General features: G+C 47.8%; 1 protein-coding gene across 1 annotated transcript in view; it reads right to left on the bottom strand.

Annotated features, from left to right (window-relative positions):
• Positions 1-1967: 1967 nt before the first annotated feature.
• The window catches only part of LOC147736910 (uncharacterized), a 40094-nt gene continuing 14297 nt past the window's right edge, over positions 1968-27764 (bottom strand). Inside the window, exons 2-3 of the mRNA XM_086953834.1 lie at positions 4538-4910; positions 1968-2610 (exon numbers count right to left, since the gene is read on the bottom strand). Of these exons, the coding sequence (XP_086809960.1) occupies positions 1968-2610; positions 4538-4910 (1016 nt within the window). The remainder of the gene's footprint in view (positions 2611-4537; positions 4911-27764) is intronic.

Here is a 27764-nt window from a genome sequence, read left to right as displayed (position 1 = left end):
AAACTCAAAAGAGTTTCATACATTAGGAATTCCGATTTCCAAATTGCGACTCATAGAGAATCACAATTAGGAAATCGGCATTCCTGATGCTAGTACATCCTACCCTAAGTCTTGTTGTATTTTGCATTCTTCGAATGAGGAAAGCAAAAAAGGGCTGGGATGAAAAAAAGAAATAAAAAAATCAGTCTGGACACAGTACTTACTACTTACAAGAGGTAAATCAAGTTATACCTGGCGGCACTCATAGATACAGGGCTGCTCGGTGGGTTCACTGCTTTCCAGTTGGTATCGGCAGAACTCTTCACTACCGAGCACTGTAGAGCTTACAGAGCGACAGAAAAATAAATGTGCGCCCTATAGGAGGGGATCTGAAATGCACAGAATGCTGACTCGAACCCATTGCAATGCAAGATAAAGCAGGATTTATTTAGGAAAAGATGTCTACATACATCTGCAATAACCACAGTTCAACTATTAACTCTTAAACATATGTGATGAAAGGTATGATGGGAAGGGAAAAGAGCCCACGTTTTTTTCTGCAGCTCCAACGTTAATCAGGCACCACAAAGAGCGAGCAGCACCTGGGCTGAAGATGGAAGCAAGTCCGTTCCACGAGGCGAGTACCTCTGTGCGCTGCAGAGGGGCTACAGGCTTCGATTTGTTGGGACTTTGGCATCTGTGAATAGGGGTCTGTGCTGAGAGCCCAGCTGTGAGCTAAATGTGAGCTAAATGTTGTTGTGATGTGTAAGTAGTAGTTTAGTGTATGTTTTGTAAGACGGCGTGAGAGCGTTACGGCTGTGCCCTCATGTAATGGCGTGAGAGAGGTGGTAAATGAATCCTATATTCGGATGGTACAATAGAATCAACTAGCAGTGGGGAACGTTCAGGACATTTATAAAGAAATAACACAAGGATGTGATTGGTTACCGATCATATCCCCTTACATTCCTGTATGGCTGCTCGCAATCACGCTTCACAGGGGACCAAAGCTGCAATTACCGAGCCCAGGTTTAGGCCGGGAAAATGACTCATCTGAATGATACTCCCTCACTGGGGGCATATATGCCTTAGCATGCTTGCGGCAGGGTCAGAAATGACATCTCTAAATAAGTTTAGCACAGGCATACCATTATCCACCGAGTGCTTGCTTTTTGAACACTTTTATCTGGGACTTAAACATCAGTATGCCACACATCATGCCCTTCAGTACCGAACAATGCTAATTAGTGCATGGACTTTTAGAATAAATTAATCTGAAAGGGACGGACCACGCCCGGCATGCAAAGAAGAAAGATGCTGCACAACTTGTGAACCTGGGCACCCGATACCGGCAGTTTAAGAGGCACGCTGCAACGTTCTCCCCTCTTCCACCGAGGTATGTTGCTAGGCCCAAAATCTGCTCTCTGTGCTCCTTCACGCAAGAGATCTTTTTTCCACGCTGCTCACTTTTAAAAAGCAAGAGCTGTAAATGGTGCCTCAGTGATGTGTGAAGTGTATGCGCTTCGCAACGGAGTTGGCGCACTCGATGTTATTACACTAAATGCACGTAGCCTACAGGGAACACTGGTCATTAGGCATTTTTACTATAAGCCCTCGCTAAGTTACAACATTCCAGTAAAACATACTTTGGGGTAAGCAGGACATAAGATTGTTACAGTGAAAATGGATCCATCTTGTTTGTATTAATTGGTGTTGTAGAAACGTTCGTTTTGATTGAAGTTCCTGGCATAAACTGTGCAGTGCTAGGGTTCAGTTCAGTATGTATTATTTGGTGCCGTTGCATATGTGACTTTGGCGTAAAGCTCTTCTCACACCCAGTGTAGTGATAAGGCCTCTTTCCTGTGTGTGCACTTTGATGCCATACATGGCCTTTCTTTCTGAGAAAAGCGCTTGGAAGACACTTTGCAGTGATAAGGTTTCTCTCCTGTGTGTTTGTTGTTACGAGACTTGAACTTTGATTTAAGCTCTCATGTGTGTACGCTTTGATGCCGTACAAGCCCTCCGTTCTGGGAAAAGCGCTTTGAACACACAGTGCAATGATAAGGTCTCTCTCCGGTGTGTATTAGTTGGTGCGTTCGTAGATTTGCATTTTGATTGAAGCTCTTCTCGCACACAGTGCAGCGAAAAGGCTTTTCTCCTCTGTGTGTTCCTTGATGATGTACAAGGTCTCTCTTATTAGCAAAGTGCTTGGAACACAAAGTGCATCGATGAGGTCTCTCTCCGGTGTGTGTTCTTTGATGCAGTACAAGGGTCGACTTACGAGAAAAGCACTTCTCACACACAGTGCAATGATGAAGTCTCTCTCCTGTGTGTACACGTTGATGCCGTATGAGGTCTCCCTTTTGAGAAAAGCGCTTTGAACACACAGTGCAGTGATAAGGTCTCTCTCCGGTGTGTATTAGTTCGTGCTTTAGTAGATTTCCCTTTTGACTGAAGCTCATCTCACACATGGTGCAGCGAAAAGGCTTTTCTCCTGTGTGTATGCGTTGATGCTGAAGAAGAATTTTCTTTTGAGTGAAGCTCTTGGCACATACAGAGCAGTGATAAGGCCTCTCTCCTGTGTGTACGCTTTGATGAGGCCTCTCTCCTGTGTGTACGCTTTGATGAGGCCTCTCTCCTGTGTGTACGCTTTGATGGGGCCTCTCTCCTGTGTGTACGCTTTGATGAGGCCTCTCTCCTGTGTGTACACTTTGATGAGGCCTCTCTCCTGTGTGTACGCTTTGATGAGGCCTCTCTCCTGTGTGTACACTTTGATGAGGCCTCTCTCCTGTGTGTATGCTTTGATGAGGCCTCTCTTCTGTGTGTACGCTTTGATGAGGCCTCTCTCCTGTGTGTACGCTTTGATGAGGCCTCTCTCCTGTGTGTACGCTTTGATGGGGCCTCTCTCCTGTGTGTACGCTTTGATGAGGCCTCTCTCCTGTGTGTACGCTTTGATGAGGTCTCTCTCCTGTGTGTACGCTTTGATGAGGCCTCTCTCCTGTGTGTACGTTTGATGAGGCCTCTCTCCTGTGTGTACCCTTTGATGAGGCCTCTCTCCTGTGTGTACCTTTGATGAGGCCTCAGTGTCCCCTTTGATGAGGCCTCTCTCCTGTGTGTACGCTTTGATGAGGCCTCTCTCCTGTGTGTACCCTTTGATGAGGCCTCTCTCCTGTGTGTACGCTTTGATGAGGCCTCTCTCTTGTGTATATGCTTTGATGAGGCCTCTCTCCCGTGTGTACGCTTTGATGAGGCCTCTCTCCCGTGTGTACGCTTTGATGAGGCCTCTCTCCTGTGTGTACGCTTTGATGAGGCCTCTCTCCTGTGTGTACCTTTGATGAGGCCTCAGTGTCCCCTTTGATGAGGCCTCTCTCCTGTGTGTACGCTTTGATGGGGCCTCTCTCCTGTGTGTACGCTTTGATGGGGCCTCTCTCCTGTGTGTACGCTTTAATGAGGCCTCTCTCCCGTGTGTACGCTTTGATGAGGCCTCTCTCCTGTGTGTACGCTTTGATGGGGCCTCTCTCCTGTGTGTACGCTTTGATGGGGCCTCTCTCCTGTGTGTACGCTTTAATGAGGCCTCTCTCCCGTGTGTACGCTTTGATGAGGCCTCTCTCCCGTGTGTACGCTTTGATGAGGCCTCTCTCTTGTGTGTACGCTTTGATGAGGCCTCTCTCCTGTGTGTACGCTTTGATGAGGCCTCTCTCCTGTGTGTACGCTTTGATGAGGCCTCTCTCCTGTGTGTACGCTTTGATGAGGGCTCTCTCGTGTGTGTACGCTTTAATGAGGCCTCTCTCCTGTGTGTACGCTTTGATGAGGCCTCTCTCCTATGTGTACGCTTTGAAGAGGCCTCTCTTGTGTGTTTACACTTTAATGAAGCCTCTCTCCTGTGTGTACGCTTTGATGAGGCCTCTCTCCTGTGTGTACGCTTTGATGAGGCCTCTCTCCTGTGTGTACGCTTTGATGAGGCCTCTCTCCTGTGTGTACCCTTTGATGAGGCCTCTCTTCTGTGTGTACGCTTTGATGAGGCCTCTCTCCTGTGTGTACGCTTTGATGAGGCCTCTCTCCTGTGTGTACGCTTTGATGCTGTACAAGAGATCTCTTATCAGCAAAGCGCTTGGAACACAGAGTGCAGTGATAAGGCCGCTCTCCTGTGTGAGTTTTTCGATGCAGTACAAGGTTTGCCTTCCAAGAAAAGGTTTTGGAACACACAGTGCAGTGATAAGGCCTCTCTCCTGTGTGTACGTTTTGATGATGTACAAGACATCTCTTATCAGCAAAGCGCTTGGGACACACAGTGCAGTGATAAGGTTTCTCCCCTGTGTGTTTTCTTTGGTGCTGTAGTAGATTTCCCTTATGATTGAAGCTCTTCTCACACATGGTGCAGTGAAAAGGCTTTTCTCCTGTGTGTATGCGTTGATGCTCATGAAGAATTTTCTTTTGAGTGAAGCTCTTGGCACATACAGAGCAGTGATAAGGCCTCTCTCCACTGTGTGTTCTTTGATGATGTACAAGGCTTCCCTTATAAGCAAAGCGCTTTGAACACTCATTGCAGTGATAAAGCTTCTCTCCTGTGTGTACACTTTGATGTCGTACAAGGCTATTCTTATGAGCAAAGGGCTTGGAACACACTGTGCAGTGATACGGCCTCTCTCCAGTGTGTGTTCTTTGATGCTGTAAAAAAGTTGCCTTTTGAGTGAAACACTTTTTACACGTTTCGCAGGGATATGGCCTGAGGCTGGTGTGTCCTTTTTTGTGCCTCACAAGAAGTGTCTCATTGATAAATTCTTTGTCACACACATTACAAGCAAAGCGTCTCTCCTTCATGTGCATTCTGCGCCGTTTCTTTAAGTAGATATTTTGAGTAAAATTCATCTTTCCTCCGGAACCTTTATGGCTTTCTTTCCCATTCATACTTTCTAGATGTGATTGTTGTTCTGCAAAATAGAAAAAACATTGAACATTACATGAAGAAAATATTTCTTGAAAAAGCTGCATTGATATAATATGGAGAAGTGAACAGTTACATTCAGGGAAAAAAATATTTGTTCTAGGAAAAAGAGTCACACTTCCCTTTGAGATACAAATGGTGGCTAGTCCTCCTATACAAAGTGCGTTGACCTGGTCCTGCAGCAGGAGTATGCTGGGAAATAAAGTGATTCACAAGACCCACTGTTCAACATGGGGTTTCTGGTTGGCTAGGGTAGGTGTAGGAAGGTAGATACCTGACTATGGTTACCCCCAACTTTTTTGCCTGGTGTTTTGCTGGTTTTCCGACTTAGTTGACCTGGGGCCCTGCCAATCAGGACCCCAGGCCTACTGCTCTCTCTCTAAAATGGATTCCATGTACCCTAGGTACATTTCCAATTGGTACTGGGCCACCTTATCAGACCCTGTAACTCAGGGCATCGGTGTACCCAGAGCCTACCAGGGGCTGAAGCATGTATTATGCCACCCCTGGATGGCCATCTAAATCTGACACAACTGGCTGCAAGACAGCTGGGGCAACGTGGCGTACTCGCCCGTTGCTTTAGGTATAGTATCCCTATATCTAACCCTAAAATGGACACCCGAGTTCCTATCAGTCACTCCTATGGCATGCCTTAGACAATCCTGAAGGCAGAGTGCGTGGAATCGTGTGAATTGGGCTCTGGCACGAGCCGGGCCCGGTTGCAGCTTGCGGAACCAAGACCCAATGGCTGTCCCATGATAACGCGTACCATATCGGTAACTTCGGTATCGCGTTATCAAGACATGTCGAGTAAGGTGTCATACGAATCGGGATACTGACCCCTCACCAATACTGGCGACGAGGTTAGCATTCCACCCTTCTAGATGGACACGACATGTACGTAACTGTGAACCCAGGTTAAAGTTAACTGAAGCCTCAGCTCCACAAAATGGATGCTGCCACCACAGACACAAGTCCGACCTCCTGCTGCTGGGAGTCCTTCCAGCGAGGAGAGCTTGGACAAAGGGTTTCCTGTCCGGGGCGGTGCTCGCACCATCCCAGACAGGGTTTTGTGTATTCTGGGTAGGTAGGGCTTACAAGAAGGTGACTGCGGAGTGGCACCCCGGTGCTCACTACGCATCTGCCGGTTAGAACCAGTTCCAGGGGCACGCAGCCCCTGACCTGGGGAAAGTCCGGCAGGGGAGAGGGATGTAACTACCCCCCTTCCTGGTCCCACCCCTAGGGCAGGACCTAGTCATGTACCCACCCCTTTCTTTAGGATAAAGGCCGGAGGGGACCCTTCCAAATTAGATCATCTTTGAATCAAGAATACTTTCTACGAAAGGACTTCAAGACTCTTCTTAAGATTTCTCCCTTGTGGCTAAGGAGTAGTCACCCTGCATCCGCAGGCACCATCTAAGAACTCTGCGGTTTGCTGCAAGTCCTTCCTCAGGAATCCGACTGCCCAGCTCGACGAGAACCGGCTTCCCTGGCACCTCTGACCTCTACCCACATCGTCAGCTCAGCTGAGATCTGTGGGTGCGACGAGACCTCGAGGGACCGGCCATCATCAAAACCTGCACGCTTTCTTAACCAGCACGACCACCGAAGGAATCCTCTGGTGAGTGCTCTGGGGTCCGAGAAGCCCCGACCCTGAGCAGCTCCAGCACCGAAGTGCAGCCTCCCAGCATCTCCACGATCTGCGTGGGGCCCTTCTGCTTCGCTGTTCAGTCCGTTGTCCGATCACTAGCCGCTGGCTTGTGACTCTTTGATGACGAACGACAACCACCGTTGCTGGTCTGCTTGCTCCAGACTGGCCTTTGCTCCCTTCTGCGAAAGGAGCACCCCGGACCCTCCTGGTCCACTCAAGATGCCATTTTAGGCCCACCACGTGGCCCAGAAATCTGCCAAGGCTTGTTGCCCCAATCCTGGGCCCAGCGACGCCGACAGCATCAACCTTCGTGGGACAGCTCGCGCCTCCATCCTGGTCGCTGACAACGCCTCCTGGTCCATGAGACTGCAGAGCCTAGCGTCGCCCACTCACCTGGTCGAGGTGACGATCATCCGGTGCACTCCTGGTACCCTATGACTACTGGCTAGTAGTACGAACTTGGTCCCCTCTGCTTTCAGGTATCATCGATCTCTGATCCAGGCTTGGATCTCTACGAACTATTCTCCACTGGTCGCCGGCCAGCAACTCCTTCCTTCCGGCTCCTGGCTCGTCAGCGAAGACCCCCGGCGCCTGTAAGACTTGTGCAGCCGCAGCCCTCGTGGCTAGGTAACTTCGGCATTTCGGTGCCTGCATAGCCTCCTTACTTAAGGGTCCTGAGTCCCTCGCTTCCGACTTGCCTTATCGGGTCCGCCCGAGACCACTAAACTTTCCGTGCCCTCGGGCACTTGTTTTGATTGTGCACTTGAAGTATTTTCCTAAGAGTTTTGTTCTGTGCTTAGTACCCTGTCCTCATAAAGAGTCCAGGGCTGTTGTGATTCTAATAAATACACTGTTTATTTTCATAACACTTGTGTGGTGTCCTTTCACTCGGTGTTCACGGGGTATGTGATGGTATAACAGCTGGCTTAACACGCCCTCTAGAGTTTAGCCCGAAGACTGCTTGTATCCACGCTACTAGGATAGCTGGTCTAAGGTTGACTTACAACCAATCACCATAAGGGTCGTTTGGACCGATGCATAGTGGTCGCTAGAATAGTGAACACTGCATATCGGGCCAACTTCTCACATTGGTGAGCAGCGGTTGGGATTTGAGCTTGCTGTTGTTTTACCACGCGTATCCTAAGAATATCTTGTGAAAGATCGCATAAGTACTCCAGGTACATATAACTTAGCTTAGAATACTCTGAGTTCTACTGAACCAGCTGTTGTAGCTCCTCAAGGCGTAGCACACCTTGGCTACAACTCTTAGCAAGGGATCAGTAGGTAAACATATAGTGTAGGTAGGTGCATCACTTACACCACACTAGAAGCAGCATGTCCGACAAAGGAGGAAACTCTGAGTCTCCCCTTGTGTCAGTCGACCTTCCACAGGTCACGTCCAGATATGCTGCACTTAGCTTCCAAGAGATGCGACAGCTCTGTACATCTCGGAAGCTAAAACAGGGTTCAAACCCTACAACTCCGTTTCTGATTGGTCTCTTGGAGACTTATGATGCTAGGAGGGCTGGTAACACAGACCCTTCTCATCCAGATGGGAACATGCCTCCCCTAGAGGGAACCACAGGTGACCCTGACCTTATCCATCTCTCTGCAGAAGGTGAAGAGGAGGATGAGGATCTAGAGCCATCTGAGGATGAGGCAGACAAAGGTCCAGAAGTAGTTAGTCAGCTAACTAGGGACAACTTAAGCAGGCATGAGAATGGTACTAGGAGACCCCTGGGGCCCCTCTCAGGCCAGCTTAACATTGGGAATGGACGAGTTAGGTCTCTATCAAGAGGCTTTAACAGATCCATTCGAACCAATGGCTCTCAGGCCTCTGCTCAGAGGAGGATGACATCCCCCCAGAGGAGAGTATATGAAGCCAAAGAAAGGGAAGTCAATCTGAGGATTGAAAGGGAAGAACTTGCCCTAGCCAAAGAGAGACTTGCCTTTGCTAGAGAGCAAGAATTGAGTGGGACACATCCCACTGGTGGCAGCATTCCCCCAAGGGAAAACAGGAGTTTAGACACTAGACACCTGAGTAAGATAGTGCCCCCCTTTAAACAAGGGGACGACATCCACAAATGGATTACTGCTTTGGAGCGGGCCTGCACTGTACAGTGTGTCCCCCAGAGTCAGTGGGCAGCTATCTTGTGGCTCTCCTTTGAAGGTAAAGGTAGGATAAGCTCCTCACTACTAGAGTTGAGGATGCTAACAATTACCAAGTCCTGAAGAATACACTGGTTGAAGGGTTTGGTTTAACCACTGAACAGTACAGGTTGATGTTCAGAGACACCCAGAAAACTCAGTCTCAGGATTGGACTGACTTTGTTGATTGTGCCACTAAGGCTTTTGAAGGCTGGCTACTGGGAAGTAAGGTTACTGATTTTAAAGGATTGTACAATCTAATTATGAGAGAGCAAATCTTAAGTAATTGTCAGAACCAGTTATTACACCAACACCTGGTAGACTCTGATCTGACCTCTCCACAAGAATTGGGTAAGAGGGCAGACAAATGGGTCAGAACCAGGGTCAGGCCTAAGAACCAGGGTGGTGACCAAAAGAAGGAATCAACCAAGCCTCAAGAGAAGGGTGGGAATAAATCTTCTGATCAAACCACAGGGCCCCAAAATTCCTCTGAAAAGGGTGGGTCCCAAACTTCTCCCAAAACCCAAAAGAAACCTTATTGTCATACCTGCAAACAGGTAGGCCATTACAAAAGTGACAACAGTTGTCCCAAGGCCAACAACAATAAGGAGAACATACCCCCAAATAAAGCTTCCCAGCCTCCTGTTACTACTAGTAGTAATCCCCCAGGTGGTGGGAGTGCCCCCAAGAATCTGGGTGCATTTTCTTTGGGAGTGCCTGGGGACTCTGGCCTAACCAGGTCCCCTGACTTAGATACTCTTGTCTGTGAGACTGGCATGGGGTTTGCCAACTTCACAACCTGTCCCAACACTTTGGGCAGGTACAGACAGGAACCCATCATCAATGGTTCAAAGGTTGAGGCCTACAGAGACACAGGGGCTAGCATCACCATGGTGGCTGAGAGCCTAGTCCCCTCAATGCAACTTATGCCTGGTGCCACATACCAGGTAGTGAACATTGATGGAGTGCAGAGAGATCATCCCATAGCAGTGGTAAATCTCAGCTGGGAAGGTGTCACTGGTCACAAGAGAGTGGCAGTGTCACCAAACTTGCCTGTAGATTGCCTACTGGGGAATGATTTAGAGACCTCAGCCTGGGCTGAGGTAGAGCAAGAAACCCATTTTAAAATGGTAAACCTCCATGGTAAGGTTAGTGGGGCAGTGATAGCCACAGCCCCAGTCCACAATGTCCTCCCTGAACAGGTCAGGAGGGCTGTGCCAGTCACAGCCCTATCCCAGAAAGATGCCTTTCCTGAACAGGTTGGCAAGGCTGTGATGGTCACAGCCCAAACCCAAACTGAGTCCCTTCCTGAAAAGGTTGGTGGAGTTGTGATGGCCACAGCTCAAACTCAGACAGATAATAGTGTTGTGAAGCCTGAAACAATGGATCACTCCACTCAAACTGAGAGCATTGAGGAGGAAGAGAAGTCTTCCCCCTCCCAGACACTAGGTGAGAGCCAGCCTCCTCAGGGAACTGACTCTACCCCTGGTAAAGGAACTGCCCCAGAGGTAGTCAGGCCTAGCCTGACAGAGCCCCTGATGACAGTGGAACCTTCCCAGGTGGGACCCAGTCTGGAGCAGGTAACCTGCCCCTCTCTACCCTGCCTCAGTCAGCCCAGGGCTGTAGAGGTCAGGGAGGCCAGTGGTGGACCCCAAAGGGCCCCCTGTCCAAAAGAACTTCCCAATCAGCAGATTAGGATCACTGAAGCTAGTAGTCCTAGCCAAGTGAAAATAAAACACACTCCTGAGGGATCCCCCTTAAACTTAGTTAGGGAACTCCCACAGCTGGACACTGTTGGGCACAGCCAAACCTGGGGCCTAAAACCCCCAAACCTGACCTGTCCCTCCAGTAAGCCAAACAGAGGGACTCAGCCTCCAGCTTTAGGTAGCCAGAGGTTGACCCTGAGAGCTCATCGCAACTCAGTACTGGAAAGAAAGGCACATATGGTGGATAGTGATTGGAGGAAGTTGAGCCCAACAGTAGTGGAGTCTCACTTCAGTACTCCATTCCCACACCAGACTTTTACTTTGCCAAAGCACATCACAGGTAGTGATTCCCTATGGTGGAGAACCTTAGATACCGTTAGGTGCATGTACTACCTCATATGGCCACTCAGGCAATATAGGCTTACCTGGTCAAGGATAGCCTTATCTCCTTTCGTTTGGGGGGGGGGGGGGGGGGGGTTGTGTAGGAAGGTAGATACCTGACTATGGTTACCCCCAACTTTTTTGCCTGGTGTTTTGCTGGTTTTCCGACTTAGTTGACCTGGGGCCCTGCCAATCAGGACCCCAGGCCTACTGCTCTCTTTCTAAAATGGATTCCATGTACCCTAGGTACATTTCCAATTGGTACTGGGCCACCTTATCAGACCCTGTAACTCAGGGCATCGGTGTACCCAGAGCCTACCAGGGGCTGAAGCATGTATTATGCCACCCCTGGATGGCTATCTAAATCTGACACAACTGGCTGCACGACAGCTGGGGCAACGTGGCGTACTCGCCCGTTGCTTTAGGTATAGTATCCCTATATCTAACCCTAAAATGGACACCCGAGTTCCTATCAGTCACTCCTATGGCAGGCCTTAGACAATCCTGAAGGTAGAGTGCGTGGAATCGTGTGAATTGGGCTCTGGCACGAGCCGGGCCCGGTTGCAGCTTGCAGAACCAAGACCCAATGGCTGTTCCATGATAACGCGTACCATATTGGTAACTTCGGTATCGCGTTATCAAGACATGTCGAGTAAGGTGTCATACGAATCGGGATACTGACTCCTCACCAATACTGGCGACGAGGTTAGCATTCCACCCTTCTAGAGGGACACGACATGTACGTAACTGTGAACCCCGGTTAAAGTTAACTGAAGCCTCAGCTCCACAAAATGGATGCTGCCACCACAGACACGAGTCTGACCTCCTGCTGCTGGGAGTCCTTCCAGCGAGGAGAGCTTGGACAAAGGGTTTCCTGTCCTGGGCGGTGCTCGCACCATCCCAGACAGGGTTTTGTGTATTCTGGGTAGGTAGGGATTACAAGAAGGTGACTGCGGAGTGGCACCCCGGTGCTCACTATGCATCTGCCGGTTAGAACCAGTTCCAGGGGCACGCAGCCCCTGACCTGGGGAAAGTCCGGCAGGGGAGAGGGGTGTAACTACGCCCCTTCCTGGTCCCACCCCTAGGGCAGGACCTAGTCATGTACCCACCACTTTCTTTAGGATAAAGGCCGGAGCGGGGACCCTTCCAAATTAGATCATCTTTGAATCAAGAATACTTTCTACGAAAGGACTTCGAGACTCTTCTTAAGATTTCTCCCTTGTGGCTAAGGAGTAGGGACCCTGCATCCGCAGGCACCATCTAAGAACTCTGCGGTTTGCTGCAAGTCCTTCCTCAGGAATCCGACTGCCCAGCTCGAAGAGAACCGGCTTCCCTGGCACCTCTGACCTCTACCCACATCGTCAGCTCAGCTGAGATCTGTGGGTGCGACAAGACCTCGAGGGACCGGCCATCATCAAAACCTGCACGCTTTCTTAACCAGCACGACCACCGAAGGAATCCTTTGGTGAGTGCTCTGGGGTCCGAGAAGCCCCGACCCTGAGCAGCTCCAGCACCGAAGTGCAGCCTCCCAGCATCTCCACGATCTATGTGGGGCCCTTCTGCTTCGCTGTTCAGTCCGTTGTCCGATCACTAGCCGCTGACTTGTGACTCTTTGACAACGAACGACAACCAACATTGCTGGTCTGGTTGCTCCAGACTGGCCTTTGCTCCCTTCTGCGAAAGGAGCACCCCGGACCCTCCTGGTCCACTCAAGACGCCATTTTAGGCCCACCACGTGGCCCTGAAATCTGCCAAGGCTTGTTGCCCCAATCCTGGGACCAGCGACGCCGACAGCATCAACCTTCGTGGGACAGCTCGCACCTCCATCCTGGTCGCCGACAACGCCTCCTGGTCCGTGAGACTGCAGAGGCTAGTGTCGCCCACTCACCTGGTCGAGGTGACGATCATCCGGTGCCCTCCTGGTACCCTCTGACTACTGGCTAGTAGTATGAACTTGGTCCCCTCTGCTTTCAGGTATCATCGATCTCTGATCCAGGCTTGGATCTCTACGAACTATTCTCCACTGGTCACCGGCCAGCAACTCCTTCCTTCCGGCTCCTGGCTCATCAGCGAAGACCCCCGACGCCTGTAAGACTTGTGCAGCCGCAGCCCTCGTGGCTAGGTAACTTCGGCATTTCGGTGCCTGCATAGCCTCCTTACTTAAGGGTCCCGAGTCCCTCGCTTCCGACTTGCCTTATCGGGTCCGCCCGAGACCACTAAACTTTCCGTGCCCTCGGGCACTTGTTTTGATTGTGCACTTGAAGTATTTTCCTAAGAGTTTTGTTCTGTGCTTAGTACCCTGTCCTCATAAAGAGTCCAGGGCTGATGTGATTCTAATAAATACACTGTTTATTTTCATAACACTTGTGTGGTGTCCTTTCACTGGGTGTTCACGGGATATGTGATGGTATAACAGCTGGCTTAACACGCCCTCTAGAGTTTAGCCCGAAGACTGCTCGTATCCACGCTACTAGGATAGCTGGTCTAAGGTTGACTTACAACCAATCACCATAAGGGTCGTTTGGACCGATGCATAGTGGTCGCTAGAATAGTGAACACTGCATATCGGGCCAACTTCTCACAGTAGGCACCTAAGCCAGGCAGAATCCACCACTCTAGTCGGGGTAAGCCAGATACACACCTGAGATAATCTGCGCTCACCCTCTGGTAGCTTGGCGCAGTGCAGTCAGGCTAGTTTAAAGATGCAATGTGTAGAGCATTTGTGCAACGCACTAGCGCAGCAACTCAGTGAGTAAATCACAAAAATGGAATCCACGCAGGATTAAGTAAAAATAGATTCTATATTACACATTTACTTTTATCTTTGCGTTGAAAGTCGTCACAAAATGATTCACTTTACCACAGTCTATGCACATCTGTCCAATGGCGGGACATTTACCTTTGTGTGGAAATGACAGTCCGTATCTGTAACACGTTTTGTTTTCTGTGGAGACAGGACCTTGTGTCCCTCGGCCTTGTACCTTGGCTTACTTTTCGTGCTCATGACCGACGCACTTTGGGCACCTACGGCCTCCATGTCATTCACTTGGTGATAAGTACACCTGTCAGCGCAAGCAGCCTTGAGGACTTGATACAAGCTCAGTTTCCATCAGCATTCGCCGTTGAAATGCTTACGACAGACATCCATTGATCACTCTGAGGAGGGTAGCCTCCTCATCATAAATTAATTGAATTTACGGTGCTTTACCAAACATCCAGTCTTTTAACAAACTCATCAATGGTCTTACTTGGTCTCTGAATGAAGATATATCTTTTATCATTCACATTGGGCACAGGCTTAAACTGGACATTAAAGGCCTTTTCGATTTGATCATATGTCTTTTCACCTTCTTGTAAATTCTTTTTCATGGCTTCTTTCCTCCTTCACCGGCCATGTTTCTCAAGATACTTTATACTCTTTTTCATCTATTGCATCTATGAAATCTTCAAAAGTCTCTATCCATCCATCTATCGCCAATATTCAGTTTTTTTGCAATATGAAACACAGTTGAGGGTTTTAAGAATGCAGCAGCCGTATATACATTGGAGGACAGTAGTGGTCTCTCAGGCACTTCCTGTGGAACTTGATCAGACAGAGCTTCTCTAGCGCCTCGTGATGTGCTGGCTTTGGGGTCAGCCTTAATGACCTTTGGAGCTTGGATCTCGCCCTGGCTCTCCATCGGAGCTCTGTATGTTATGGCTGTCTAAGGAGTTGTTCTGGGCACCTTATGCAGCAGCTTTGGTGGTGGGCCGCTTCGTCTGGGGAAACTCGGCAAACCCAACCCGACCCTATTTCTGAGACTGCTCTCCAGCATGTTGTAAGACGATGATTTGTTGATGGTTTAGAGAAGTAGATAAATCTTTGTACAGTACAAGTACATGAAAGCAGATAACACTGGTTGATTTTGAGCTTAAATGTTTCTTCACAAACACCTGGTTAATCTCTGCTTCATAGCACATGAATTTCAGTGTAATGTGAACTGAACTATTTCTGGGCGCTTTCCTTGTCCACCGTTAGTTTTCTTACTCAACATAGCGTAATCATATTAATTTGCGTAATGGTGCCATATATTCTATTAGAAGCTGTTTCGTTCAGTTCCTATCCAGTGACATGTAGACTTTCAGTGTCGCCGTCTTTATCTTTAAGCATTTTATTCAGGCTGGCACTGCGCTGAGACTCCACCAGCGCCAGCATCGATTCTGCCTTTCAACTGAGGCACATGTGGCACGCACGAGCAGTGGGCTTGACCATAGCAAACTCTCTGGAAGAGCGCTTTCAGTGTACGGGCTTCGTATCCTCTATCTTGTCACCAGTTATAGCTTCCTTCCAGCCCAGGTACTCACCAATAACCAAGCCACACGTGGAGAGTAGTTGAACAGATCTTCATTACACTGCGTGTACGTCAGAACTCAATGTTCTACACCGGCCTTTAACTCATCTCTCCAGCACTTACGTCCTTACCGATGATATACCTTGGAAGTCACTCATGAAGGATCGATGCTACTACTGCAAGAATAAGCTTGTCAGTTGCACTGAAGAAAACAGCTATTGAATTTGGTAGACATTGCCCTCTCTACAGGGTCACCCCTAAACTGGTGCCTTCACCCTTCCTATTATTGCTGAATTTGTTTCTGTTGGCCTTAGGACACCCTCCTGTTCTACGCCACTGTGAACCCATGTGGTACCCTTTGTAAAAGCTCTCAGGACCAACTAGGCTACCCCACTGGTACGCCCTAGCTGCACACGGCCAGGACCAGGCCCAAGGCCACCCAGATGCCACTTGTCCTTGCCCATCCACAGAGTGGGTGTAGTTATCCCTGGTACATAGTAGCTATTCTCCACTCTTCCTCTCATAAAGGCAGTCCTAGACAGCCACTGATCCTCCAGCCTAGGGTCCGCACCCTCAGGCTGACCAGAAGTCACGGGCGAGGCTTTCCTCCCCCTACCTCTCCTCCTAGGGTTCTGCACTCTCCTCCTTTGAGAGGCCCCCCAGAACACATCTCTCCTACCAGTTCAGGACCTCTCTCCAGCAACTGGTCTCCAAACCTAGGGGCTAAACCCTCAGGTTGCAACAGGTCAGAGGCAAGGGTTCCCTCTCTCTGCACCCCCTTCCAGAGTTCTGCACCCTCCCAACTGGAGCGGTACCCCTGAAAGCCAAACTGGTTAAGACACTGGTTACAGATGTCCCTCCCTCCAGGTCAGGCAGATCCTGTCCTCCCAACCAAGGGACAAACCCCTGCCATTGAATACTTGCCTGGTGCGCCAGGACTTCTGGGGGTGCACACAGCCTCAACCCCCATGAGGGTAACACATGACTCATGTGTCGTGTGAAAGACTGCCTGGCGCAGATCTCCGACCCCTGTTCATCTGACAGCACGAGAAGATCCCCCAGGACAGAAGTGGTGTCACCTTTGCCATTCAATGGTGACTCAGTCCTTCTGGATGGACCCTGACCCACTGGTTCTTTCACTGGGGAACACATCCCCCTCTCACCCCTCAATCCGGACTTCTGCACCCTCCTAACTGGAGCGATACTGCCAGACACCAGAACAAATGGCGCTTCGTTTACAGATGCTCCAGGGTCTCCTAACACTAGGCGATCCCCCTCAAATGGCTTCCTAGTACAGCCTAGGCCCTCAACCTGGTGTTCCCTTAGGGAACCCTCCAGGCCCTGAGACTGGGTTTCGTGCACCTGGGAACACACAGCCCCATACTCATTCCTACTCCACTGAGACAGGACGTGAGCCCCTACACCCCTCCCACTACACTGGGCCCTAGCTGGGCTACACTGAACCTCTTCCCCCACACAGGACGGGAGGATACCCAAGCCACTACTATTGGAATCACTCTCCAATGCCTTGGCAGAACTTCGGGCACTTACCCAGAAGTCTGCCTCCTGTGCAAGTTCCCAGGGATTAAAGGACTCACACTCCAACAGGTTTTGGGACAACTCTGTCAAACAACGACTGAGCATGTGCTCTTTGATAACCATATTTATCAGTCCCTCAAAAACCTGTACTCCCCTTCTTGGGAACAAGGTACCATACTTTGGGAACTGGGAATGGGACTTCCTGCACTGGACTCCATATTTCTGTCACCACTGGACCCCACCCTCACTAGTGAATCCAGAAAACCACAACTGCACTCAGGGGATAATCTACCCTCCAGAGTCAATTTCTCCCTGGCGAAGGCCCTCTCAGCCTCCGCCATCTTATCCTGCGCTGAGACCCTTTCGGTCTCTAGCTTTTTCTCCTCCACACTTAGCTGTGCTATCTCCTTGGCATGCTCTGACCTGAGCTTCTCCACAGCCAGCTGATGCCCCCATTCTTCCCTCTTATCTAGCCATTCCTCTGGGGAAAGGGAAAGGGATGGGGCACTGCCCCTGACACTTGACCCAGCGAGAGACTCCCTATCTATGGGGTTCTCACTATCTACTAGCGTCCAGGTCCTGTCATTTTCTACCTCCCCTTCAAACTCCACAGCACCCCCCCCCCCCCTCAGACCCACCATCCTCTTGGCGGGCGGCCGGGGCCCTCATTTCCTCATTGTGCTCATGTTCCCATTCGTCCTTTTTCCATTGGATCAGGTTTTTCCGAAGTTTTGACGTGGTGTCTGACCCACTCACTGCTATGTCTCTCTCCTCACAGAACCCCACCAACTCCCACATACTGTATCTAAACAGACCATAGAAATTAAAGGCAGACTCCATTTTGGCAGGACGCTCAGAGACACGAGCAACACAGGACACCTAGGTGCAAGAGCTGTAACAAGGGTACATAATTAAAAAATGACACTTTTAGGAGACAAAAATAAAATAAAATAAAACTCGGAAACAATAATCCCCAATCACGTGATTATCTAAATGCAGGGTTTGCAGTGCAACCAGTTGTTGCTGTGGTACTGTGCAAATGCAAGTCCTATCCTCACCGCTGACCATCAATGTTAGAAATGGGATTTCTGGTTGGCTAAGGCTTGCGCCAAAGCCAGGCAGAGACCACCACTCTATTCAGGGCAAGGGAGTTACACGCCAAAGATAACCCCTGCTCACCCCCTTGGTAGCTTGGCACGAGCAGTCAGGCTTATCCCGGAGGCAATCTGTAAAGCGTTTGCGCAACACACACATACACAGCAGCAACACCCTAGGCACACCACAAAAGGAACTCCAAACAAGGTTATATAAAAAATAGCCTTTGTATTGTTATAAACACATTAGAAACATAATCACATAATATACACTGTGCCAACTGGCACTAGGCAATATTCACAGGGGATTATATACAGGACCAGGCCAATCGCGCCCTGGTCATAACCATCAGAACAGGTAAGTAAAACACAAGTAATAAAACAACCAGTAACTACTGGTACCATAATGACCTCAGCATTATCACCTGTAATAAACAATTATGTCTGCATCACTTTGGGCAAACACACATTACACTATATCCTTAGGCATAAACACATTAGGATAGACCTCGTACTCATAAATCACCTTAGAGCCTGGCGCCCTACAAACCTATTAGTCCCCCTGGCCAACTGGCCTTCTCAGGGGCTCTAATGCCCTATGTTCCAAATGTCAGGGCTGCTGCCAATGAAGCAGAATTCGCAGTGCGCAATAGCGCTGGGCAGAGGAGTGCATCTCACTCCTGCCTCATTCAGAGATGCCCTCAAAGAAGTGCTGGCCTAAACGTGGCAGCTGCCATCTACTTGCTGGGCAGCTGTGAATCCAAAAAGATGGGCACTGGCACCCTCTGTCTGTGGTATTGGGTTCTCCAGGCCTACATATTCAGCAAAAAACGCTACACCATAAAATAGACGTTGGCACAGAAACTGGAAAATGCAAAAGACAAGTTTATTAAGACCCCATGGGGTGGTGGTACATTCCTACAGCACCCTTCAGCAATGCAAGAAGTATCACACCGAACATCGGTGCGAGGCCTCTTTTATACAGTTTTACAGTAATAAAAAAGAGTAGGCGGAACACATTTGCTCAGTTTAGGTACATATAAGGTCATTTTTGGAACACAGCCAACTCATGGGAGGGGTTACAACACCACTGGTCAGTTTGAAGAACATTCCTAAGCGATGACTGTCCACTAGTACAGAGGGTTTAACTGCGCATGTGCAAGCTTGACCGGTACTAAAAATAGTCTGTTGCTGGGCAAGTTTGAGTGGTCAGCGGTACAGAGGAAGGACAAAGGACATGCTGACCATGAGGCAGTGCGTTCATATAAAATGGACGCCAGTGTTTTCAAAATGGCTTCCGAATACCATAGTCAAGTTAAGGGAAAATTCGTGTAGCAAAGCTTAACGCTAACCCGATCACCGTCAAATTACGACAGACGACCCTTTTAGCGTTTAGCTGAAGCTACCTCACAGTGGACATAATCAGGGTATTCATCCTCAAAATCAATAGACATAATATTTGCTACTTCTTTACGAATCATTTGTTCATTCTTGACAATAGCTCGCTTGGACGGAATACAAGCAGAAAGGCACATGGAACATAACATAGGGCCACATTGAATGCAGAGACATAGTAAAAACAGTATCCCAATTATTACACATAGGATTGTCAGCAACTTCCAACCCCAAGTACTAAGTAACGTCCAAAACCACCCCGAAAGTGTCCAAGTACCATTATCAGGATGTATCTCAGCAGCTATCTTATGTAACTTAGAAATTGCATCATATACAGAGGGCGAATTATCTGGCACGTATACACAGTAACTACTTCCGATAATGCGGCATGCACCCCCACGATCAGCCAATACTACATCTAGAACCATTCTGTTCTGGAGCGTTACAATTCTGGTAATTTGAAGTTCCTCAGTCAAGTTCCCTAAAGCAAAAACTGTCTCATTAGCAACAGCTTCTACAACACGTGTCAGTCGTCTTATTTTTCTGCTATTTAAAGCAGCCCCAACAAATGAGAAGAGACCTAAATTAAAATCAACATGCTGCTGCAGAGAAGTGTCAGTTTGGTCTATTTCAATGAGAGTTAATGCTCTCTTCACTCTATTCAGTATAAAATCGTGGTACAGGATAAAGTCATTATGGTACATAGGTGGGGCAATAAACACGGGGGGTAATACAAAGGATATATAGCATGTTCCTAACCACCCTATAGGGAGACAGTGATAACCTTTATTTCCACAGATAAAGTAAGTGTTTTGTGAAGCCTCAAAGGTGATACCATTTGGAGTGTCAAAGGTGAGAGTAGTGTTACATTCACTTCTTCCTACTGGGATTGTACCTTTATTTCGGACACACAGATCGGCTTTCGTATCAATGACTGTGATTACATGCAGACTAGACATATTTACATTTCGTTGGTTACTATAAATTCGTGGCGAGGATACATTATCGGGCCGATATTCTTCCCATTCAAATTTAGTTCCTTCAGCTTGTGGATAACCATCTCGGTCATTAAAGCAGACCTTGTTGAGTCGGAAAAGTAGTCCACCTTTTGTCGGCCATCGCAAAGTGAATAAAAGAGTATACCAAGCATTACAAGAACCATTGTGAGAGAATGGGAGTGGGATAAGCGGAGTGCCTCCTTTCTTTTGATGTCCAGGCAACATCCCACATACCCAACAGTTCGAAGTGTTTGTCATATTATGGGTGTGATGCAAAATCTGGATGAAACTATTATTCAGATAAGTCTGTCTGTGTCGTTCTTCATGATAAGGCAAAGTAAAATGAAAATGTTCGGACTGAATAGGGGTAGTTGGCAATAAATGTTCTCTTGCCTGCACCAGTAGTTCTACCACCCAAGCTATAACTGTTATCACCACAATTGTCATAACAAAGAGTACTGCACCAAGAATTCTCTTATTTCGCATTGTAGAAGATGCCATAGTTCAAAGTTCAAAATGTCTCAAAAAGAAAGCAACTAAAAAATAAAAATATGAGTGCTGAGCTCCGAGGTAGCCGTTGGTTTCTTCTCCAAGATTCAAGACGGGTGTCGCTACACTTGGCAGACTGATCCCCCCCCCTTGATATTCCCGGCTTCCGTTTCACAAACCTGGAGCGGTAACTCAACCAGTCTCGCACAAAACAACTGCTTCCCTTGGTCGTAGATTGTATCTCTCTCTTCCAGAGACGGTGTGGTCCGGGAAGGCTCCCTCCGACTCAGTAGACGCAACAGCTGGGCTCTTCTCCTCGTCCAAGATGTCTCGATAGTCAGACAGCACAGTTGGGTTCACCAGATCTGGAGAGACTCGGCGACAATGAGTGGAATGCACCCACCGCTTCTTGTTCGTGACTCGCACAGCCGTACGAGTCGCCAATAGCACTTGCTCAGGTCCACGCCACCTCGGCTCCAAGCTGCTTGTTCTCTCAAAGAATCTGACCATCACATAATCGTCAGGACGAAGATTGTGAGCCTCTCCAATGGAATTGTCGGGGAGCGCTTCTCGAACCTGTTGATGAATGGAAAGTAAATCATTTGTTAATCGTGCTAAATAATCGTTCATCATTATACAAGGCACTCATGTAACAATCGAGGCTTAGGAACTCCCCATATATTCATAGGCCTTCCAAACACCACTTCATAAGGTGTGAGGCCAGTTCGGGAATGGGGCACTAATAGATAGCAATGCCAGAGGCAAAGCATCCGGCCATTTCAAAGACGTGGATGCCACAATCTTTGCTAGCTTCAATTTCAAAGTAGCGTTGTACCTTTCCACAAGACCTGCTGACTGCGGATGGAATACAGCATGGAATTTTTGCTGAATTCCCAATCCCTTCATGACGTATTACACAATTTTCCCAACAAAATGAGGACCATTATCACTCCACAAAAATTTACAAACACCATAGCGTGGGAAGTACTCCTTGAGCAAAACCTTAGCTGTTGTCAACGCTGTATTATCCTTCGTGGGGAAGGCCTCAATCCATTTACTGAAAGCACACAACCTCACTAAGACATACTTAAGGTTATTGCAACGCTCAAGCTGGATGAAATCCATTTGTAGCACTTCGAATGGTGCAGTAGGTGGAACAAACCCTCCTTTCGGAATATACGTCCCTTTAGCAGGATTGTGCTGCAAGCATATCAGACAGGTCTGCACTACTCTTTTGGCTGTATTGGCAATCTCAGGATGCTCCCACACTCGCGTTAGCAATCGAGTAATTGCAAGAGCTCCAACATGTGCCAATCCATGTGTCATTTGGACCATTGCTTGCAAGTAAGCTGCAGGCAATTTCCATCTTTCCATATCTTTGCTTCTCCAACAACCCTCATCATCCAGCACTCCCTCCGCTGCCCAGGTTGCGAGTTCTGCTTCAGACGCTGATTTCTGAATGTCTAGTATCTCCTCTTTAGCATCATGCCATCGCTCAGCCTGCGATTTCACTACATACATTGGCGAGGCATTTCGTAACATAGCAGTTTCCCTCGCTATGCAATCTGCAAAGGCGTTTCCTTGTCCTACTTTGTCTGTCACATTCTTATGTGCACTGCATTTAATTATCGCCACTTTCTTTGGACAAAGTAACGCATTCAGGAGATCATCCACTAGTTCTCCGTGCATGATGTGCACTCCGTGTGAAGTCAAAAACCCACGCTCTCTCCAGAGTAGGCCAAAATCATGCGCTACTCCAAAGGCGTACCGGCTATCAGTGTAGATGTTCACACACAAGCCAGCACTCAATTCACATGCTCTTGTTAAGGCTATCAGTTCCGCTGCTTGGGCCGATTTCTGTGGTATTCGTGCTGCTTCTACCACTGTCTTAAGTGTCGTGATCGCATATGCTGCGGAAGTTGTACCATCTGGCAGCCTCAAACACGATCCATCAACCCACAGTTCCCCATCCACATCTGGAAGTGGCGTATCCTGTAAGTCGACACTACCCTTTGTTTGTTCTTCAGTCAGGAAAACACAATCATGGTGTTCTTCTTCCTGGCCCTCAGCAACTCGATACGGCAATAAAGTAGCAGGGTTCAGAGTAGCACATCTCTTTAATGTGATATGCGGCGCCAACAGTGTGAGCTCATATCCTGTTAAACGTGCACTCGTGAGGTACTGAGTTTTTGTTTGGTTTAACAGAGCGTCTACTGCATGGGGAACTAACACCAACAATATGTGTGACAAAACTGTTCCCTCACTCTGTCCTATGGCCACTGCTGTTGCTGCAACTGCTCGAAAACACCCAGGTAATCCTCGTGCTACGGGTTTAAGTATTGCCGAAAAATACGCGCAAGGTCTCTGTTTATCCCCGTGTGTCTGCACTAGGACTGACAATGCACACCCATCCTTCTCGTGTACATATAATGTGAAAATCTTTGTGTAATCTGGTGTACCTAACACTGGTGCAGAACAAAGGGCTTGTCTCAATTGTTCAAAAGCATTCTGGCATTCATCGGTCCATTCAAGGGGCATTGGTGTGGTCTTGGACAATAGTGCTAACAAAGGCTTTATAATATGTGAAAATCCCACTATCCACTGTCTACAAAAAGACGTTAAGCCTATAAAAGCGTGCACATCTCTCTGAGTACGGGGGACTGGTGTATCTAAAATCGCTTGGATTCGATCAGATGTTAATGCACGTCCCTCCTTAGATAAAAGATGACCGAGGTAGGTCACCTTTGGTCTACAATATTGAAGCTTTTTCCTAGAAACCTTGTGATTGTTCTGAGCAAGAAAGGAAAGCAAAGCAAGACTACTCTCCTCACATTGTTCTTGCATGTCTGCTGCAAGTAGAATGTCGTCAACATACTGAATGAGAGCCACTCCAGACTGCAAATCGAAAGAATCAAGCTGTCTTTTTAAAGCCTGGCTATAAATGCTAGGAATTTCTGTATAGCCTTGAGGAACTCGATAAAATCTATACGAATTATTATTTAATGTGAAGCCAAATAGATATCTGCTGTCAGGATGGATGGGAATGGAAAAGAAGGCATTTTTCAGATCAATCACGGTAAACGTGGTGGCAGTGGGCGGAATCAGAGTAAGTAAGGTGGTAATATCAGACACCACCGGGTACTGGGGCACTACTATCTTGTTAATTTCTCTCAAATCAATAATAAATCGATAGATTTTGTCATCAGTATCTTTCTTTAAGATCGGAAGAATAGGGCTGTTACAGACATTATAGGGAACTTCCTCCACAACGCCTGCAATAATCAAGTCGTGTACAATATGAGTTAAGGCAACTTCACCTTCCCTGGAGATTTTGTACTGTGGCACACGTGGCAGAGACACACCCTCCTTAACAGTTATTCAAATAGGGGGAATAAGCATCTGTCCCACATCCGTGTCTGAAGTAGCCCATAACGTTTGCGGGAGAGAGGCCAACGCTTCAATTTCTTGCATGGTGCACAATCTCTCTACATCTGGGTAATTGTCATTCAAAATAAGCCGCACTCCTTCAGGAGCGCAGCGTATTGTTGCTCGAAAGTATTTGAGCAAATCTATTCCCATAATATTGTCTGGAGTATTTGGTGACAATAAAAACGGGCACGGACCAAAGAATCTGTCAATGTAAAATGTAAGGGGTTGTGACAATGGGTTAAGAGAAGGTGTTCCATCGACCCTATGGATGTAATCGTTTCGCCAGACAGGCGAGCCCTTGGAACCAAGTTTTTAGACAGAGCACTACGAGTAGCTCCCGTATCAACCAGGAACTGATCAGTAGAACCCAAAACGCCCGCTGATACGTATGGACCTCTTTGATCTACTGGTACTTCAACCGATTCCACACCCCATCCTACGCAATCCTATGCATGTACAAAGTCCTGAGACTCCACATTCTCACCCTCCGATATCTGATACTGATTCCGTCGATCAAAAGTATTATTATCAGCCTGACCACGACCCCTCGCTTCAAACCTGCCACGATCACTTGCTCCTCCCCTCGCTCCTGAATAACTATTCCATGTCCTTCCACCTCCTCGACCACGCTGATTACGTTGTTCATGAAGCACCGGACAATCTGAGGCCCAATGTCCAAACTCTTTACAGTATGCACACTGATCCTCACCAATGTCAGTACGACCAGAAGACGTACCATACGAACCACGCCTACCTCTATCATTCCCTCTCGGCTGTGTAGCATAAACCTGAGCCAACATCACTTTCGTCTTCAATTCCTTCGCTTTCTTATCAGTATTTTCTTTAGCCTCTAATTCCTGTCGTTCATAATACTGAGCCATAGTCAATAAAGAAGCAGGGGTCGCCGTGGTCCAAGAACTTTCATTAGTCTTTAAGCGTTTTGAAATCTCAGGTAAGAGATTCGCCACATACTTATCAACGAACAAATGTCTACCCGTGTCTTCTGTTAGTAACTGCCCGCTATAGTCATGAAATGCTTCTTCAAAACGTGAGAAGAAATCAGACACCGACTCATCCGCCTTCTGCTTACAAGAGGCTAACATGGTCCAATCAATCTTTTTTGGGGGAACGAGCGTTTTTAATTTATTTAAAATAGCCGTCGGGAGATCTAAAATTAATTGACATGGCTTAGATTCAGGCTCCCTGTCTAAATCAGCTTGGGATAAAGTTTTCCAATCGGCCCCCAGGATCGCTCCATCGTCGAACTTACGAATTGCTCTCCACATATCAGGAGGAAATATTAACCCAAAGAAAAGGTCAATATCAACTAACGTCATAACACACGAAGAAATAGCCCCTTCCACCCCTTCATAGAAAGCTGCCGGATTCTTACGGGGGTCAGGCAAAGCATTTTTCAGTGCCATAACATCTGCTCTATTCCATGGTGTATAAACCCAATTATATATAAAATAACCCTTTGCATCCCCAGACAATTTGTCATCGCTTGTACCTTGCCCTTTAGGAGGGACATATAAAGGTGCAGCTTCACGCATAGGCATAACATGAATCGTAGAACTCTTATCTGCTCCAAATATAGGACACTCTTTGGATATCTCGGACGATCCCGGCGCAGGCGCATCTGATGCTTTTCTCGACTCCCGTAAGCATGACGCCTGATCCCGTAGCTGGACCAACCGTTGGAAAAACCGATCCGCATCTGTAATAACAAAAAGACCTTTACGCATGTTCTCACGACCAACTGATATATCCTTAGGCTCTAAATCATTTGAATTTTTCCTAATTCGTTCTACAACTTCGTCTCCAAACTGACTCAAGAAATACAACCGTTCTCGCTCGGACCACTTACTCATTTCATCATTAATCTCTGACATAGTTATTTTGCTCAAATTGAGTTTACGGGCAAAGCTGCGCAATTCCGCAGCTTCACTAGCATTTAACCTAACACGGCTACTCCCTCGATCATCTCCGTCCGAATCCTCATCTGGGGCCGTAGGTAGAACATACGGAGGCGGGCAACGATCTAATAATGAAAAATCATCAATTTCATTAGTAAGGACAGGATAAAGAGGACGTCTAATAGGAAATTGACCATTCGTTTGCAAATTACGTTCCCGTGCCTCCCTCTCTTTCTTCTCCTGCAACTCTTTCTCCTCCAGCTGTAAAGCCTTATCCCGAGCAGCCTTCCGCTGCTCTTTGTCCACCAAGGCTAATTCACGCTTCATTCGCTCACGCACCGCTTTCTCCCACATACGTACACAATCAAACATATCTTGTCTAGACCTGCGCTGAAACAAACATTGCTCCACATACTGAACCTTTCGTAAATCAAACGACCCATGTAGTGGCCATTGCAATTCGGGATCTGATTTTGTATATCTGTGCCACAATGTACTGTATAGAATAGGGGGAATGCCAAATTTTACGTACATTTCACGATTAGGTGTCCCCTCTGGGGGAGCCGGCTGAGATTCATTTAATCGATAATTGGTACCTTTTCCAAGACAACATATTCCTCGGAGTGTGCTTAAAACAGGCATGTCAAAATATCACGGAAACGCGATATCACAAAAATGGCACTTAATATACTTTACACAAGGTGTGCCGTTCAAACAAAGACAAATTTAGAGAAATATCTCTACATGCCCGCCTATGTGAAGTGCACTGCACATATAATTCAAATCATAGAACCAAATGTTAGCAAACTCAAAACATATTCAAAGAGCCACAGTAAGCGTCCGTAGACTATCTTACCAATCACAAGCTTACCAAATTCTCAGCTATCCAGGTTCCAACTGCCAAGTTCTTTAATCGAATCAGCCAAACCGGCACTGTACGACAACTCAAACGAGCAGGATCTCAGTAGAGGACCGGCGCCAACTGGAAGGTCAGATCAGAAGGAAAGGAAGAAAACACCGTGGGTGCCAAGACTCGGGTCACTCAGTGGCAGCGTGCGCGTCCATGGCGAGTTTCCAATCCTTCGTCACGACCTCTCCTTCGGGCATCCGAGTCGCCGATGAGTCCCTTCGTGGTCGCCAATTTGTGGTATTGGGTTCTCCAGGCCTACATATTCCGCAAAACCCGCTACACCATAAAATAGACATTGGCACGGAAACTGGAAAATGCAAAAGACAAGTTTATTAAGACCCCATGGGGTGGTGGTACATTCCTACAGCACCCTTCGGCAATGCAAGAAGTATCACACCGAGCATCGGTGCGAGGCCTCTTTTATACAGTTTTACAGTAATAAAAAAGAGTAGGCGGAACACATTTGCTCAGTTTAGGTACATATAAGGTCATTTTTGGAACACAGCCAACTCATGGGAGGGGTTACAACACCACTGATCAGTTTGAAAAAAAATCCTAAATGATGACTGTCCAGTAGTACAGAGGGTTTAACTGCGCATGTGCAAGCTTGACCGGTACTAAAAATAGCCTGTTGCTGGGCAAGTTTGAGTGGTCAGTTGTACAGAGGAAAGACAAAGGACATGCTGACCACGAGGCAGCGCGTTCATATAAAATGGACGCCAGTGTTTTCAAAATGGCTTCCGAATACCATAGTCAAGTTAAGGGAAAATTTGTGTAGCAAAGCTTAACGCTAACCCGATCACCGTCAAATCACGACATGTCCTTCACTGGGACTCTAACAAAATAAATGGGC

This window comes from Lissotriton vulgaris, chromosome 1_2, assembly GCF_964263255.1.
Source record: "Lissotriton vulgaris chromosome 1_2, aLisVul1.2, whole genome shotgun sequence".
NCBI lineage: Eukaryota > Metazoa > Chordata > Amphibia > Caudata > Salamandridae > Lissotriton > Lissotriton vulgaris.
The sequence above is the reverse complement of the archived record's forward strand: the minus strand, read 5'-3'. Positions and strand labels throughout refer to the sequence as shown.